The 18,104-nt window shown below is 43.9% G+C and overlaps 1 protein-coding gene across 1 annotated transcript in view; it reads right to left on the bottom strand.

The window, feature by feature from the left end:
• Positions 1-590: 590 nt before the first annotated feature.
• The window catches only part of SUN3 (Sad1 and UNC84 domain containing 3), a 44,698-nt gene continuing 27,184 nt past the window's right edge, over positions 591-18,104 (bottom strand). Inside the window, exons 5-11 of the mRNA XM_061166278.1 lie at positions 16,963-17,003; positions 14,851-15,022; positions 12,894-12,978; positions 10,310-10,425; positions 7,135-7,302; positions 1,841-1,933; positions 591-862 (exon numbers count right to left, since the gene is read on the bottom strand). Of these exons, the coding sequence (XP_061022261.1) occupies positions 743-862; positions 1,841-1,933; positions 7,135-7,302; positions 10,310-10,425; positions 12,894-12,978; positions 14,851-15,022; positions 16,963-17,003 (795 nt within the window). The 3' untranslated portion in view covers positions 591-742. The remainder of the gene's footprint in view (positions 863-1,840; positions 1,934-7,134; positions 7,303-10,309; positions 10,426-12,893; positions 12,979-14,850; positions 15,023-16,962; positions 17,004-18,104) is intronic.

Below are 18,104 nucleotides of genomic sequence, written 5' to 3'. Positions count from 1 at the left end.
ATTTGTGGATCAGTTGAGACAGAATCGAGTTCTTGACAGTGAAGTTTTTGTATCCATAGACAGGCTATGTCTTTCCATTTTTTTAGGTCTTTTCATTATCCACTGCTGTTTTATTGGCTCTTCACACAGTTTAATTCTTTCATTTGATTGTTTAAAAATTTCCATTGAGGCTTTTGTGAATTATATCCTCTTACTGGTTGTGGTTTATATTTATGATTTTGATTTATATATGATAATTTTGTATCCATCTTTGTTTATAATGTATTTTTTTCATTGATTTTATTGCTTTTGAAGGAATTCATCAAGTCATCTGCAAATGAATTATGGTTGGCCTTCCTAAATTTTACCTCTAATTTATTTAGCTTCTCTAATTACAGAGTGTGTCCAGATCAGTGTTAAATAATAGTGGTAACAGCAGATATCCATGCCTGGTATGGATGAACTAATAAATGAAAGCAAATATGCTATTATGAGAAAGAGTGCTGAGAATTACCATCTTCTTAATGTGAACTCATTTTTCAATGCTTCAACAATATAATTCATCCTCAGAAGCCACACTAATGCAGAGACTGAATTTATTCTCATATTTTTAACAGTAAAATTCATTCACTTTTTACTGCAGGTAAGAACCACTTTAAGGTTTCTCTCCCACTTCTGATTCCTATGGATGTGATATAATCAAAGGGAATTGGAGTACTTGAATATTTTGGACTTGTGATCATGGCCTTCTGCACCAGTTCTTCTAGCTGTCATCTCTTGGGGTGCCATGAACTCTGAATCTATATAAACAAGTATAGTTTGGGTGTCCCCAGTTGCTGAGAATTTTAAGTTTCACACATAATAAGAATTCAGGAACTTCATGCTGAAAAAATAGAAAAGATTAAAATTAATGTCTTATCAAATGAACTATGTCAAAGGATCTCAAGTAATGTTCATATAATAAAAAAAATTAGAACACTTTCTTTCCTTCTTAACTCAAGTACTTTCAAGCACCAATGGATGACATCCTGGTCTACCATCAGGAAAGAGCTAATAAAAAGGCAGACACAGGGAAGGCAGATAGCATGGTGGTCTAGACACCAGGGACCACTCACTGCCTTCTCCTGCCTCCATGATGGTCCTGACTGGCTGCCCCAGCGAGGGGGCAGGGAGAGATGTGGGTGTACAGTTGAATGTGAAACTCTGTAAGGGCATTCATTTCTGAATGGTAAGGGCAAAGAGTTCATAAACTGTTTTCAGCTTAGATTTTCTCACCACTGGCCAAGAAGTGCAACACACTTGTGTTTACATGGCTTGAGATGCCTTCGACATCTTTTCATTAGTTCCTGTGACTAATGAGAACTAATGAAATACATTTCTTATGCCTAATGACTTTTAGGGATTTATAAGTTACCAACTGGTATTCTTTCCCCTTTGAGTTAGGCTAAGAAGTTGTTATTGTCTGGTATGAAATATTTATTCTCTCTGAATTCCTCTCTGCCTCCAGGCATCTCATTTTGTACCATCATCCCCACCCCCTCTACCCAAGGAGGAAGATAGTGACTGTCAGATTAAATATTATCAAGGGAATCTGATAAATAAGGACTGAGGAAGAGTGTGTGTGTGTGTGTGTATAAAAGTAATAGCAAATAATAAAAAATATTGTCTTGGAAACAACTTTTGTGTTATATTTGCCTATTTTTTTGCATTAAAACCTATGATCAGGAATTCAGACAAGGCTTGCTTATCTCCCATTTTTGTCACAATTATTCTCACACACCACTTTACATGAAGCAACCCCACACAGCCCTCCTGGGGATGGAGCCACGGATACCGCACCTTCTCCCAAGGCTCTCATTACCTGGAGTGCAAATGTTTGGACGGTGGTCCCTGTTTTGTTATATACAAACTGACCTAGAAAAATTTCTTCTCCGTCACATTGTTTCAAGATGCCCTGTAAAGAAAGCAACAGACACGGAGGTTGTGATGAACGTGTGTTTGGTTAAAATAAATGGAGTCAGTTGTCTGTTTGAGAAACAATTCCCCAGACATCTCTGGGTGTCCACCAGGGATACACTGCTGCGATGCCTGTCAGAACTGGGCATGCGTTGGGGGAGGACTGTGCGGCAAGAACCAGCCTAACCAGAGGGCTGGATGGACTAAGGCAGAGAGACAGACAGAGACAGAGGATGCAGAGACAGACAACAGCACGTGTCAGCACTGACTTTGACCTCCGAACTGTATTTACTGTGCTTTGGGTAAAATAAACCAAAAAAGGAGCCCCCACATCGACCCGAAATGAATTAAACTTCACCAATTTGCTGAACTTTGATCACACAAGTAGCTCCATCCAAAAAGTAAGCTTCTGTTGATATGTGTATGCAATTTCCCTTGGGCTTTTGGCCTTCCTTTTCTCCACTTTAAAACTGAAGATTTTTGAGGAGAGAGGGCACACTGGTGGAAATTAATTTATCTTGTAAATCTAAAATTTATGGTTAGATTCTTTGAATCATAGCACCACAACAAAAAATAAAGTTTCATGAGTTCAATCATTTTGTAATGAAAATCATCATATTTAAACTATGAGTCATTTTGTAGAAGAAGTGGGACTTCCCTGGTTATCCAGTGGTGAAAAATCTGCCTGCCAATGCAGGGGATGTGGGTTTGATTCCTGATCTGAGAAGACCCCACACGCCACAGGGCAACGAAGCCTGTGGGCCACAACTACTGAGCCCTCGCCCCAGAGCTTGCGAGCCGCAGCTCTAAGCCTATGTGCACGGCTACTGAAGCCCGCGAGCCCAGAGCCCACAGTCCGCAACAGAGCGTAGCTCCTGCTTATTGCAACTAGAGAAAGCCCACGCGCAGCAGGGAAGGCCCAGCGCAGCCAAAAATAAATAGATAATAAAATCGGACACATCATGAGTAAATAATGCCCCCACAGTTATATATACTTTTCATCTGTATCAGCTCAGTTCAGTTCAGTTCAGTCGCTCATTCATGTGCGACTCTTTGCGACCCCATGACTCGCAGCACGCCAGGCCCCCCTGTCCATCACCAACTCCCGGAGTTTACTCAAACTCATGTCCATCGAGTCGGTGATGCCATCCAGCCATCTCATCCTCTGTCGTCCCCTTCTCCTCCTGCCCCCAATCCCTCCCAGCATCAGGGTCTTTTCCAATGAGTCAGCTCTTCGCATCAGGTGGCCAAAGTATTGGACTTTCAGCTTCAGCATCAGTCCTTCCAATGAACACCCAGGACTGATCTCCTTTAGGATGGACTGGTTGGATCTCCTTGCAGTCCAAGCGACTCTCAAGAGTCTTCTCCAACACCACAGTTCAAAAGCATCAACTCTTCTGTGCTCAGCTTTCTTTATAGTCCAACTCTCACATCCATGCATGACCACTGGAAAAACCATAGCCTTGACTAGACGGACCTTTGTTGGCAAAGTAATGTCTCTATATATTGACATATATAAACATACATAGTTCATATTTGCCATATATATATATATATATATAAATAAAATCTCATATACTTCCTTTAGCCTGTTCAGACAGGAATGCCAGTTTTATTTCAAACCTTCTTTATGATCCTGTTTTAATTTCACTTGGTTCATAAATGTGCTAATATTGAGAAAAACAATGAGAAGTATTTTGTCTTACTAAAAGGATTTTTTTTCACTTTTTAATTATGGTCTATTTCTTAAAGGATTCTTGCCTGAAGGATTCACTCATAATTCCTCTCTAATGAGCAACTGTGTGCACTTCTCTGAGACAGGGTTGGATCTGCTCTAACCGAGTATAACTCCACTACAAGTGTCTGTAGACACTGAAAGGACAGCAGTCTGTGTTTGTAACCCTAGACCCACAGCATCTAAAGGTGTTCAAATGACACACAAGGCAGGCTGCTGCTGCTAAGTCGCTTCAGTCGTGTCTGACTCCATGTGACCCCATAGACGGCAGCCCACCAGGCTCCCCCGTCCCTGGGATTCTCCAGGCAAGAACACTGGAGTGGGTTGCCATTTCCTTCTCCAATGTGTGAAAGTGAAAAGCAGGCGAAGCACCGTGTTTAACTCTGAGCTCCCTTCAGAAGGGATGGAGTGAGGCATAAACCTCTGAGGAAAACACGGGAGCAGACCCGAAGAGAAAAGCATCTGGAGGCGGCCGAATGGTGGCCGGTGCACTGGCCTGGAGGAAGCTCAGGTTCCTCGGGCTGCAGGGGCAACCAGCAGCGTGCGGGAGCTGGTGCTGCCAGAAAGGCCAGAAAGGGCCAGAGGTGGGGCCACGGTGTGCAGGCCAAGCATGAAGCTGGGAGTCCCCGCATCTGAGGGTGGGCTGACGATCTTTTTTAAATTGATTACATTTTCATCGCACCGGGTCTCCGCTGCGTGCGAGCTTTCTCTATTGCAGTGAGCGGGAGCGACCCTCCAGTCTCTGCGCACCGGCTTCTCACGGCGGCAGCGTCTCCTGCTGCAGGGACACAGGCTTCAGTAGCTGTGGTGCACCGGCTGTAGCTGCCCTCAGCAAGTGGAATCTTCCCAGACCAGGGATTGAGCCTGCGTCCCCTGCAGTGGCAGGCAGACTCCCACCCGCTGTACTACCAGGACGTTCCTCTGATGGTCCTTTTAAGGAGCAGTTAAAGCCCAGTCAGCACTCCTGTCCTGGTCTAGAAAAGAATTGTCTTTTCTTCCCACCTCCAGGACAACTGGCCTCAAGAGCATCCTGCAGAAATAAGAGGGGAAGGCAGAGCCCATCATGACCCAGGGTGTGGGCTGAACTGAAAACCCCTGGGCACAAGGCTGTAGGATTCCTGGGGTCACCTTCTAGAAACCACACTCTGGGGTCTCCAACCAGACCATCTAGCTGCGACGCTTGCTGTCAACTTGCCTGTAATGTGTGCAGAAAAAGCCAGCTTTTGACTGTTCAGCTCTTAAGTGAGACAGACAAGCATCACCAAACACACGAGAAAAGCACTTAGCAAGGAAGATGAAGCCCACATTATAAACAGCAAGGGAGGTACTTGGGGGTATGTGAAGGAGCTGAAAGCATGGAGCAAAACTACATCTGCTCATATCTTCAGACGTTCGGGGGAAGGTATTGCAACCATGAAGGAAGATATTTAGATCTAGAAAAGGGAGCATTTGCAAAAAAAAAAAATCTTAGAATATTCATGACAGCAGAATTTTAAAATTCAGCATAAAGTTTAAAATACAAATTGATTAGATATTTCAAACAGTAAAACAGAAAATCAAAGAAGAAACATAAGATTAAAAACATTTTTAAAACAATAGATTTAAAACAAGTTAAATCCTCAGAGAGTGGAGCTGAAATCCCCTGATAACAGTTGTGCATCAAGCCTGACCAGGCACCAGTTTTGAAGAGATGTGAGCAGAGTGCTCCCGAGGGATATCTCTAAAAAATAAAGGAACGTCCCTGGTGGTCTAGTGGTGAAGAGTCTGCGTTGCAATGCAGGGGACATGGGTTCGATCCCTGGGAAGGATGTGGGGAAGGGATAGTTATGGAGTTTGGGATGCATACGTACACACTGATATATTTAAAGTGGATAACCAACAAGGATCCACTGTAGAGCACATAGGACTCTGCTCAATGTTATGTGGCAGCCTGGTTGGGAGGGCAGTTTAGGGAGAATGGATACGTGCATATGTATGGCTGAGTCCCTTGGCTGCTCACTTGAAACTATCACATTATTAATAGGCTATACCCCAATACAAAATAAAAGCTTTTAAAAAAGAAATGTATTCAAGGGCATTGTATGACTCAGCTAAGAACAATACTGTTCACAGAGTCACAATGAACACATTGGATGTGTATTGAAGCTGAGGTATACCATCTGGCAGTGTCTCACACATGAAACACAGATTTATCACGTGATCTAGAAACTGCTCCGAGGCACAAACCCAAGAGAAATGAAAACCGAGGTCCCCAGAAAACCTTGTACACAGCGCCTCACAGCAGCACTGTTCATTGTTCATAACAGTCAAAAGAGTGGAATCCACTCAGATGTCTAGTAACTGCTGAATGGATAAATAAAAAGGGGTCTATCCATATAATAAAATATTATTAAGCAATTAAAAATGAAATATTGATACATTCTAGCACACATAGACCTTGAAAACATTATGCTGAGTGAAACAAGCCATTCACAAAAACCATTCACATATAATATGATTCCATTATATAGGAACTATCCGAAATAGGGCTTCCCAGGTGGCTCAGTGGTAAAGAATCTGCCTGCTAAGCAGAAGACATGGGATCTATCCCTGGATTGGGAAGATCCCCTGGAGAAGGAAATGGCAACCCGTATTGGAGCAGTATTCTTGCCTGGAGAATCCCATGGACAGAGAAGCCTGGCAGGCTGTCGTCCAAAGGGTTGCAGAGGGTCGGACATGACTTAGTGACTAAACGACAACAGCAACACCCGAAAGAGGCAAATCTATGGACACAAAATAGATTAGTGGTTGTCAGTGGCTGGGGCAGTGAGGTGGGGGTGAGAAGCGACAGCTAAGGGGTGCAGGGTTTCTCTGGAGAACAGTAAAAATATTCTAAAATTGATCATGATCATGGTTACACAACTCTGTGCATATACCAAGAGTTACTAAGTGTACACTTTACCTGACTGAATTGCTGATGTGTGAATTATATCTCAGTAAACCTGTTTTGTTTTTTTAAGTTAAGACATAAGCATTTTGGGAGAATTGAGAGAGGCATGGAAGAGAACTAATCTCCATTTTCCAAAAGGAAGTCAATAGTAACAATCAAAACTGAAAAATCAAGGAATGACAGTAAAAGCAAATACGAAGGCAGTAACCATATGAGCAGCTCAAACGCTGGCGAGTGAAAGCTTCCAGGGAGTAAAAATTGGTGGGAGAAGTGGGACAAGGGAAAATCATGTTTCATTATCATCGATGGGAATTGCACACATATAACTTGGATAAAGTTTTTAAAAATAGCATTAAGTAGTAGTAATCATCTGGTCCAACCCTCTCACTTTGTAGATGACAAAGCTGAGATACTGGAAGTAAAACACAGTGATAGAAATGTTTAGCTGCACGGTTCAGATGAGACCCTGGCTCCCAATTCCTAGCTGATCACCTCCTGTAACCCCTTCTGAAGGAAGATTTAGACAGTTTCTCACATAGACAGAAAACTCCTTGGGTGCGCTGGAGGTGTTTCCTGAGGGGGACACCTTCTCTGAGATGTGCTCCATGGTAACAGCAGTTGGCACGATCTTCCTGGCGAGCTTGATCAGGGCATGACCCTGGGAACCCGGAAAGGCCCAGCACTTCCCAGGGTGGACATCCGGCTGGAAAGGAAGCGCTGCGTCAGTCCCTGACGTACTTATATAAACCCACTCCTACAAGGTTGGCCAGCTAGTCACTGCGGACTATAGATCTCGCTTATGCCTATAATATGAAGGCATGGTGTGAGATGTACCAAACAGGAAAGCTTCCAGATTCCCACAGGTGTGCTGAGGTCAATCAGAACCTTTATTTCATGCGGATGTTTTCTTCTGTTGCTCTAATTAAGACTGTAAGCTGCTAGATGAAGCTGGTTGCTATGAATGGTGATAGCACTGGTGAAGATAGTGCTGGTGGTGGTAATGAAGAGGGTGGTGGCCATTATTGTGGTGACGATGACGGCAGGTGATGGTGATGATGGTTAATGTGATGGTGGTGGTGTTGGTGGTGATGGTGGTGGTGATGGGTGATTATGATGATGGTGATAGTTGGTGATGATGGTGATGGTAAGTGACAGTGGTGATAACAGTAGTGGTGATGGTGATGCTAGTGATGGTAATGGTGGTGGTGATGGGTGATGATGATGATGGTTGTGGTTGGTGATGGTGGTGGTTGATGGTGGTGATAGTGGTGGTGATAGTAGTGGTGATGGTGGTGGTGACGGGTGATGATGATGGTGGTGGTTGGTGAAGATGGTGGCAGTGATGGTGATGGGTGATGACGATGGTGGTGATAGTTGGTGATGATGGTGATGGTAAGTGACAGTGGTGATAACAGTAGTGGTGATGGTGGTGCTAGTGATGGTGATGGTGGTGGTGATGGGTGATGATGATGATGGTTGTGGTTGGTGATGGTGGTGGTGATGGGTGATGATGATGATGGTTGTGGTTGGTGATGGTGGTGGTTGATGGTGGTGATAGTGGTGGTGATAGTAGTGGTGATGGTGGTGGTGACAGGTGATGATGATGGTGGTGGTTGGTGAAGATGCTGGCAGTGGTGGTGATGGTGATAGTAGTGGTGATGGTGGTGGTGACGGGTGATGATGATGGTGGTGGTTGGTGAAGATGGTGGCAGTGGTGGTGATGGGTGATGATGATGGTGGTGATGGTGATAGTAGTGGTGATGGTGGTGGTGACGGGTGATGATGATGGTGGTGGTTGGTGAAGATGGTGGCAGTGGTGGTGATGGGTGATGATGGTGGTGATGGTGATAGTGGTGGTGATAGTAGTGGTGATGGTGGTGGTGACGGGTGATGATGATGGTGGTGGTTGGTGAAGATGGTGGCAGTGGTGGTGATGGGTGATGATGATGGTGGTGATGGTGATAGTAGTGGTGATGGTGGTGGTGACGGGTGATGATGATGGTGGTGGTTGGTGAAGATGGTGGCAGTGATGGTGATGGGTGATGATGATGGTGGTGATGGTGATAGTAGTGGTGATGGTGGTGGTGACGGGTGATGATGATGGTGGTGGTTGGTGAAGATGGTGGCAGTGGTGGTGATGGGTGATGATGATGGTGGTCATGGTGATAGTGGTGGTGATAGTAGTGGTGATGGTGGTGGTGATGGGTGATGATGATGATGGTGGTGGTTGGTGAAGATGGTGGCAGTGGTGGTGATGGGTGATGATGATGGTGGTGATGGTGATAGTGGTGGTAATAGTAGTGGTGATGGTGGTGGTGATGGGTGATGATGATGATGGTGGTGGTTGGTGAAGATGGTGGCAGTGGTGGTGATGGGTGATGATGATGGTGGTGATGGTGATAGTGGTGGTGATAGTAGTGGTGATGTGGTGGTGATGGGTGATGATGATGATGGTGGTGGTTGGTGAAGATGGTGGCAGTGGTGGTGATGGATGATGATGATGGTGGTGGTGATAGTAGTGGTGATGGTGGTGGTGATGGGTGATGATGATGATGGTGGTGGTTGGTGAAGATGGTGGCAGTGATGGTGATGGGTGATGATGATGGTGGTGATGGTGATGGTGGTGGTGATAGTAGTGGTGATGGTGGTGGTGATGGGTGATGATGATGGTGGTGGTGGTTGGTGAAGATGGTGGCAGTGGTGGTGATGGGTGATGATGATGGTGGTGATGGTGATAGTAGTGGTGATGGTGGTGGTGACGGGTGATGATGATGGTGGTGGTTGGTGAAGATGGTGGCAGTGGTGGTGATGGGTGATGATGATGGTGGTGATGGTGATAGTGGTGGTGATAGTAGTGGTGATGGTGGTGGTGACGGGTGATGATGATGGTGGTGGTTGGTGAAGATGGTGGCAGTGGTGGTGATGGGTGATGATGATGGTGGTGATGGTGATAGTAGTGGTGATGTGGTGGTGACGGGTGATGATGATGGTGGTGGTTGGTGATGATGGTGGTAATGGTGGTGATGGTGGTTGTAATGGAGGTGATGATGATAATAGAGATGATAATGGTGGTGACAGCAATGCTGGCACTGGTGCTAAGGAAGAAACATGATGTCCACCATTTTCTAGATCTAGACTGTACTCTGGACTGAGAGTTATAGGTTCGTCCCGAAGGTATTTCTAAATGAGGAATAAATCCAGGTGTGTAATTACGGTTAAGAGCTCTACTGTCAGTTGGAATCAAGTGCCTTTTGAACTGAACTGAAATGTTAATGAAAATCTTACTTGGAAATTTCTACTGTTAAAATTGGACTTTATAAAAATGTGTTGACCTGAATAGCACACAGCACAGTACTTGCACTCAGGGGTCATGCACCTTCAACAAATATTTTCCAAGTGACTGAAGTTCTTGGTGGAAAAGGAAGACTACAGAATCAGCTTTAAGAGAAGATATGGAATATGTACGTCCTATTTGAGAAGTACATAGTCTAGTTCACGGATCTTAAAATAGTAATCAATTAGCTAATCATAGTTTTCTGCCTATAAAATAAGAAATAATGCATTTTGATGACTATAAAAATGCAAGGAGATGGCTTCAGGTTCTCTGACAAGTTCAGAGCTTCATCTCTTTCAGACATTAATATTTTCATGATAAATAATAGGAACAAGATCCTAAAATATAAACAGGTTATTTTTAATCTAACTTTTACCTGGAGAATGATGTCTGGAGGCATTTCATAATTTAAGAAGCCAATCCCATGCCAGTACAGTTTTGCTTTATTATTTTTGTAACTTTCTGAGGTCCCAGCTTCAACAACAGAGGCTCCTGATATGATAAAATAATTTTTTAAATTAAAAAAAATCACACAATTCAAAGCACCATTTAGATTTTAATGTTGTTGGAAAACTATTACTGGGCAACTTACAAAGAGGTAAAACTCATACCAGGAAATTGGTGGTAAAAGTATGATTTTCAGCTTTCATTACCACTGAAATCTTGTCACTTTGAGAAAATCATGTTTTTTCTGTGGTTTCACAAAATTTCTGGAACTGACTTTATGATAAAAAAAAATGAAATCTGGAGCCATTGATTTAGATATGGAACTATTAGGTGGATTGTATTTATTACCTAAAGAAACATATGGATCCCCACATTTTAACACCTTGTGTGATAAATAAGCCCGATTCACTCAAAAACAAAAGCAGAAAAACCAACAGTGTTGTAAATATACTAACAAGTTGTGTTTATAATAGCCTTTCTTTAGATTCATTGAGCTTTAATTTTAATCAAAGAAATATAAAATATACTCATTAAATATTATCTCTTCAAATTACTTCATTTTAGAAGTAAAAGGTGTTTTATACATAAGAAATAAAATGCAAATCACTTCCTTAAATTCCATCTGGGTATCAAAATACAGCATTAAAAAAACACAAATATGAGTGAATATCAAATCGCCAGTGCTTTTTCTGAGAAGGCAGGATTTGCAATAGTGAAGTTTGAGAGTGTTTATAAATTCTGGATAAAAGTCTTTTGTCAACTGTGTGGTTTGTAATACTGTCTCCCAGCCCATGACTTGTCTTTTCATTCTTTTCAATGTCTTCTTGCCAAGCAGAAGCTTTAAATTTGGATGAAGCCCAAATTATCCATTCTTTTCCTTTTGGAACTGTATGTCCAACTCTTTGAGCACCATCAACTTGCTTTTTCCCCACTGTCAAAAGTTAATTAGTGTGGCATTATTTCCAGGCTTTCTATTATGTTCCATTGATTTCACACTCTCATTACTGTAGCTTTATAATATTGTAGCGTAACATCACTAAGTCCTCCAAATTTGTTCTTGTTTCAAAACTGCTTCAGCTATTTTAGAAAGAGTTCATAGATTTCTACAAACAATTGTGCTGGGATTTTGATTGGGACTGTATCGAATCAACAAACTAGTTAGAATTTCCATCTTAAAAATATTGAAACTTTTAATCCACAAACATGGAAGATCTGTCCAGCATTTAGGTCTTCTGTTATTTCTTCCATTTGTGGGTTTTGTTTGTTCATCTGTCCAGTTTTTAGCACATAGATCCAATGAAAATTTTATTAAATTTATACCCAAGAATTTCATGTCTTTCACTGTCATTGTGAATAGGACTGCTTTTAAATTTTCTTTTTCCAATTTCTGATCATGAGCATTTAAAAATGAAATATATACAGTTGAACTTACTAATTTCACTTTTTAGTTCTAATAGAGTTTTGATGATTTGCTATGTAAATCTGTATGTAGATCTCTATATAAGTAATAATTATTTGGCAGAGTCTTTATGGTTACATATGGTATCATGTCATCTGCAAATGTGATAGTTTTACTTCTTTTTCTCCCATTTGGATGCCTTTTACTTCTTTTCCTCTCTGATTGCTATGGCTGGGATTTCCAATACGATGCTGAACAAAAGTGGTGAGAGTCGGCATCCTTGTCCAGACCCCGATCTCAGAGGAAAAGCGTTCAGCTTTTCACACTGAGTCTGATGTTAGCTGTGGGCTTGTCATATATGCCTTTATTATGTTGAGGTAAGTTCCCTCTATACATACTTTTGTGTTCTTTTTAGTGACTGCTCTGGCAATATTAATACACATAACTAACTTTTCAAAGTCAATTTACACTTGATATCTTACCAGTTTGTGTAAAATTCAAAATTTTATAACCACAGAGGTCACTTCAACCTCACCCATTGACCCTCCCTCAAGAGTTGTCACATCTACATGTATTAAAACCCCATCGGGGACTTCGCTGGCAGTCCAGTGGCTAAGACTCTGCACTCCTAAGGCCGGGGGTCCAGGTTCGCAAGTCACAGAGCAACTAAGCCCGTGCACAGCCTCTGAGCCCACGTGCTGCAATTCCCGAAGTGCCCGCAGGCTGGAGCCTGTGCTCCTTGACAAGAGACACCAACGGAAGGAGAAGCCGACGCACGCACAGAGCAGTCCCTGCCCACCACAGCTAGAGAAAAGTTGGCCCAGCAGCAAAGACCCAGTGCAGACCAAAATAAAAGAAAAAAAAAAAATTTTTTTTTAAAGGACATTACAGACAATCTTGAGACACTATCACTTAATCACTAATGGTGCATTGAGACTAGTCATGAGTAGTCATTTTTGTATGTAGAACACAAAATGCAACGAAGTTTGTGATGCATACCTAAACCTGCTGTGGCAGGCAGGCTTTCTCTGTGGTCCTCTTCACAGACACTAGTGAACAGAGATCGTTCTGAAGTCCTGACTTTTTACACCGAGCTTAACATTTCTTTACTTACCTGCTGACTTAAGGGCATAATCAGCCATCTGGACTTGATCTTCTCTCAGCTTTTTCAGAATGTAATTCACCAAGTTGGACATTTCCTGTACAAATTGTAAAAAGAGTTTCCTGTTAACAATCTCCATCAACTTCTTGAGTCTTGACAATTGACTATATTGATTCAGACCTACGTTTGCTAATCTGCCAAACACACACAGGTTCTTCCTATCACCTCCGCAGATCCGTGGGATCCGTGTTTCACAGGGAGCTGAGAGGTGTTGGGCCATTCGCCAAGGCCATGGAGGACGGCTGGATGTCATGCCCCTGACGAGCACCCCGAAATGCTCACACAGTGGAACAGCCCAGTGAGGTTGTGTGCGCGACCCGCGGGGGCCCCCTTTCAGTGTCCTGCTTAGTAATAAAGACTGGAACGCTCTGTAGGGGTTTGGGAATCGAGGCAGTTTACACAGAGCACCCGATTGCTTGCGTTAGAAATTATTCATCTTTCAAATCAATATTGGGTTATAAGGATGTTCTGAGTCTAAGAAAGCAAGCATCCTGAGAGAATGTAACAGTTTGAGTTCTAAATGACAAAGCACTTTGTCCCAGGGCCGTGAGGATGGGGGCTTGGAGGCAGTGGTGGTCAGTGTCAGCAGTATGTGTATTTCAAAAAACAGCATCTCAGGAAAAAGAAACGAAGCCAGTGCTAACAGAAGGAGAAGTAAAACCAGGCTCTCGGTCTTCATCATCATGTTGCCTGATCTGGTGCTCATTCGGTCAGATACACTAGCGTTAGGTCCCTGAATAAAAATATTTTACTATTTAAGTATCTGTGTATAAACTTTCAGAGACTGCCATTTGTGAATGAGCAGTCTTTTTTTTTTTTTTTTTTTTTTTTTACTGCAAACTTAAATAGAGTCAATTACTTATTTGGATGGAAGTCTGTCTTACTGCAATACAAAATTTTCCCTGTGACACAGCAATTATGAAAAAGTGTGCTTCCCCGCAATGTTCATCGCAGCACTGTTTATAATAGCCAGGACATGGAAGCAACCTAGATGTCCATCAGCAGATGAATGGATAAGGAAGCTGTGGTACATATACACCATGGAATATTACTCAGCCGTTAAAAAGAATTCATTTGAATCAATTCTAATGAGATGGATGAAACTGGAGCCCATTATACAGAGTGAAGTAAGCCAGAAAGATAAAGAACATTACAGCATACTAACACATATATATGGAGTTTAGAAAGATGGTAACGATAACCCTATATGCAAAACAGAAAAAGAGACACAGAAGTACAGAACAGACTTTTGAACTCTGTGGGAGAAGGTGAGGGTGGGATGTTTCGAAAGAACAGCATGTATACTATCTATGGTGAAACAGATCACCAGCCCAGGTGGGATGCATGAGACAAGTGCTTGGGCCTGGTGCACTGGGAAGACCCAGAGGAATCGGGTGGAGAGGGAGGTGGGAGGAGGGGTCGGGATGGGGAATACGTGTAACTCTATGGCTGATTCATATCAATGTATGACAAAACCCACTGAAATGTTGTGAAGTAATTAGCCTCCAACTAATAAAAAAAAAAAAAAAGAAAAAGTGTGCTTCCAAGGGGTGAGCTTTAGTAAAAGTAAAGTAGGGGCTTCCCTGGTGGCTCAGATGGTAAAGAGTTTGCCTGCAGTGTAGGAGACCCAGGTTCGATCCCTGGGTCGGGAGGATCCTGAGGCGAAGGGAATGGCTAGCCACTCCAATATTCTTGCCTGGAAAATTCTGAGGACAGAGGAGTCTGGCGGGTTGCAGTCCAAGGGGTCTGAACGTGACTGAACAACTAACACTTCACTTTACAAGCTAATGTAGAAAAGGAATTTTCAAGAAGAAGACAGACCACACATCCCAGTCATCATTACGTTTCCCCATCACATAAGTTGTCCACAAAGTGGACAAGCCCCTGCCTCCGTCCCAGGCTCACTTACCTCGTCGATGATCTCGGTGTGGTTCCAGCCTTCAGCGGGGTCTCCGTTGGCATTCCAGCTGTGATTGTGCAGACCATCGCGTGTGTCTCTAAGCAATGCCTTCAGAGCATCTATTTGTTCAATTAAAAAGAGAATTTCCCGGAAGTTGTTTTCCAAAGTCTGGCTCTCCTTCCTGTGAATGGAGACCTTCGCAGTGAAAGGAGGAAGCAGTGGATGCCTCGCCAGCCCCATGCTGGGCTTCAGGGCCAGCAAAACCAAGCGGTGCTTTACATTGCAGAAGGGAGAACCCTGAGTGAGGGGTGCCCAGGCGATACCCCCTTTTCTGGAGAACTGCACTGTGCTGTGTATGAGCAGCAAAGACATTCCAGGAAGCACTCCTGAGGGCATCGCAGGCTTGGGCTGCGCTCTGTGCAGGGAAGCTGGCTCAGAGGACTTCACTCACCCCAGTCCTCTCGCGGGGATCGAGGCCACGCCGACTTGGGCTGGGCAACTTCACAGTGCCCTAAATCCCCCTCCCACCGCCTCACGGTCAGGACACCTTGCACTTTGAGTTGGGTACGGAGCAGGGGGATCCCAACCAAGCCCTGAAATTCTGTGGACCAGCCTTTAGAGACGAGTGACTTGAAAGATTCAGGGGGCCAGGGGTGGGGGCTTAGGGGAGAGAGGTGGGGGTGGGGCAACTGCCTTCCACCAGCTCAAGGGTGCAAGATTTTACTTCCCAAGAATCGGCTCTGCTGCTTGCACAGTCTGAAAGTTACTGGTAGAGAGAATAAGAAAATGTCAAACCAATGGGTGTTTCTTTATGTTGAAAAAACGTAAGTACTATTTGTGAGGCGAGCAGAAGTAACGCAGCTTAGATTAGGGGTAGGCCTTCCTACTTGGTAAGATTATCAGGCCACCTGGATACAACCAATTAGCCAATTAGGACCAATTAGCTTTCACTTAATACTGACCGCTGGTTGCCAATTAGGAAATTAGGAACGGGGCGGAAACCCCCAGGAAAGTCCCGCACGTGCGAAAGTATTGACCAATGAAATTGCTTTGCAAACGTGTAACCAATCCGCTTCTCACCCTATAAATTTGTGTAACAGCTTGGGCTCGGGGCTCTCTGACCCGCACCACTGCGTTGGTTGCGGGCGGAGAGTCCTGGCTCGAGTCAGTAATAAACTTCCCTTCCTGCGAGTTGCATTGTCTTGGAAGCCTTCTCTCTTCCCGCTCGGGGATTCGGACATTGGGCATAACACTATTAACACTTAGTGAGTGAGTGTGTGTGTGTGTGTGTGTGTGGTCACTAAGTTGTGTCTGACTGTTTGTGATCATGGACTGTAGCCGCCAGGCTCTTCTGTCCATGGGAGTTTCCAGGCAAGAACGCTACAGTGGGTTGTCCTTTCCTCCTCCAGGGGATCTTCTCCATCCAGGGATTGAACCTGTGTCTCCTGCATTAGCAGGCAGATTCTTTACCGCTGGCCTTCCCTTTAGCAGGGAAGCCACTTCTTTCCCCCGTTTATGACATGGGCTTCCCTCATGGCTCAGTGGTAAAGAATCTGCCTGCAATGCAGGGGATGCAGGTTCAATCCTTAGGTCGGGAAGATCCCTGGGAGAAGGAAGAGACAACTCGTTCTAGCATTTTTGCCTGGGAAATCCCATGGACAGAGGAGCCTGGTAGGCTACAGTCCATGGGGTTGCAAACAGTCAGACATGACTTAGTGACTAAAAAATACAAAAAAAAACCCCCAAAACTTATGAATCAATCTATGTTCACAATTTGAAAAATGCAAAACTGCTGAAGAAATAGAAACTGTTAATAGGTTTTCTAAAAGTTTTTATCCCAGGCAAAAAAGTTGTACTAAATAACAAAATAATTTTGTGTCCCACTAATATTTTTAAATTATTTTAATGGCTTCATAATTCTCCATTCCAGGTATTTAAACCCTGGTCTATTTTTCTAATTTTATCCCATTAAAAAAAATAATAATACTGAAAGTACCTCCCAGTGTATGTTCCCTTCAAGAAGGATCCACAGAAGTAGAAATTAGTTTTATAATTTTACGAAAGCATTTCAGTGTTTGGACAGACACTAAAAAGTCACACACACGAGAACATCTCACTCACTTTAAAAGTTCCAGTTGCTCTTTTGGCATTCGAAGCCTGGCCTGAAAAATAAGACAAAGCAAAGCCAAATCAGTCCAAATCCTGCCTACTCAGGTGGAATTATTTTTCCTATTTGTAGAGGGGAAGGAAATCACACGACTACCCTTGATAGACACACCTGGCCAGTAGGACCCACAGTCTCTAAGACAGCTGCATCTTCCTGCAGAGTTGTATTTAGAGGAGACACAGAAGCATCCAGCCTTGAGGCTTGTCCCTGTAAATGGTGAGGAACATCCCCTTTCTACATGAGGAAGCTGACTGCTGGAGTCCATTAGCCATGACACCAGGAGGACCACAGACGCTTCTCTAACGCCGATAGGGGGTCTCAGAAGGACCACCTTGTGTTTGAACAGGTGGTGCCCAGCCAGGCTGACGATGCTACTGATGCCGAGGATGTGCACGGCCTCGGTGGAGGAGGCCACATAGGGACAGCGGACCAAGGGTCCGCTCAGGCTGCCTCGCCCTGCCCCACCCCGGGTCCCCCCACCAGCTCCGCGTCACCCAGGCCTCTGCCTCATCCCCACAGGCCCTTCTTCCCGTGTGCTTCTCCTCCGTGAGTCTCTCGTGAAGACACATGTCAGTGTGGTGACAGCCTGTCTGGGAAATGCGGGATGACTTCATCTCAGGATCCCCAGTGACATCCGCAGAGACTCTTTCTCCAAATAAAGGTCCCGTGGGCAGGTTCTGGGGGTTGGGCTGTGAAATAGCTCCTTGGGGGTCACTTTCACCGCAGGGACCATCCATGTGTTATCTGACAAATAAGGTCCATCCTCTCAGCCGACGAGTCTGCTTTCATGTTTCAAAGACGCTGGCTTCCCATCAGTTTGCTGCCAAAATGGTTCAAAGCACGAGGGACATCTTACCCGCGCCACTGTGCCCCACGCAGAAAACAATTACCTCCCTTTTCTTTTTCTGCTGAGCATTTTAATTTCATTTTTAACATTTTTATTGGAGTATCGTTGCTTTATGATGTTGTGTTAGTTTCTGCTAACACAGCAAAGTGAATCAGCTACCTGTATACACGTATCTCCTTTTTAGATTTCCTTCCCATTTAAGTCCCCACAGAGAATTGAGTAACTTCTCTGTTCTATACAGTAGGTTCT

Source organism: Dama dama, chromosome 18 (assembly GCF_033118175.1).
Source record: "Dama dama isolate Ldn47 chromosome 18, ASM3311817v1, whole genome shotgun sequence".
Classification (NCBI taxonomy): domain Eukaryota; kingdom Metazoa; phylum Chordata; class Mammalia; order Artiodactyla; family Cervidae; genus Dama; species Dama dama.
This window is presented reverse-complemented; position numbering and strand designations above follow the sequence as displayed.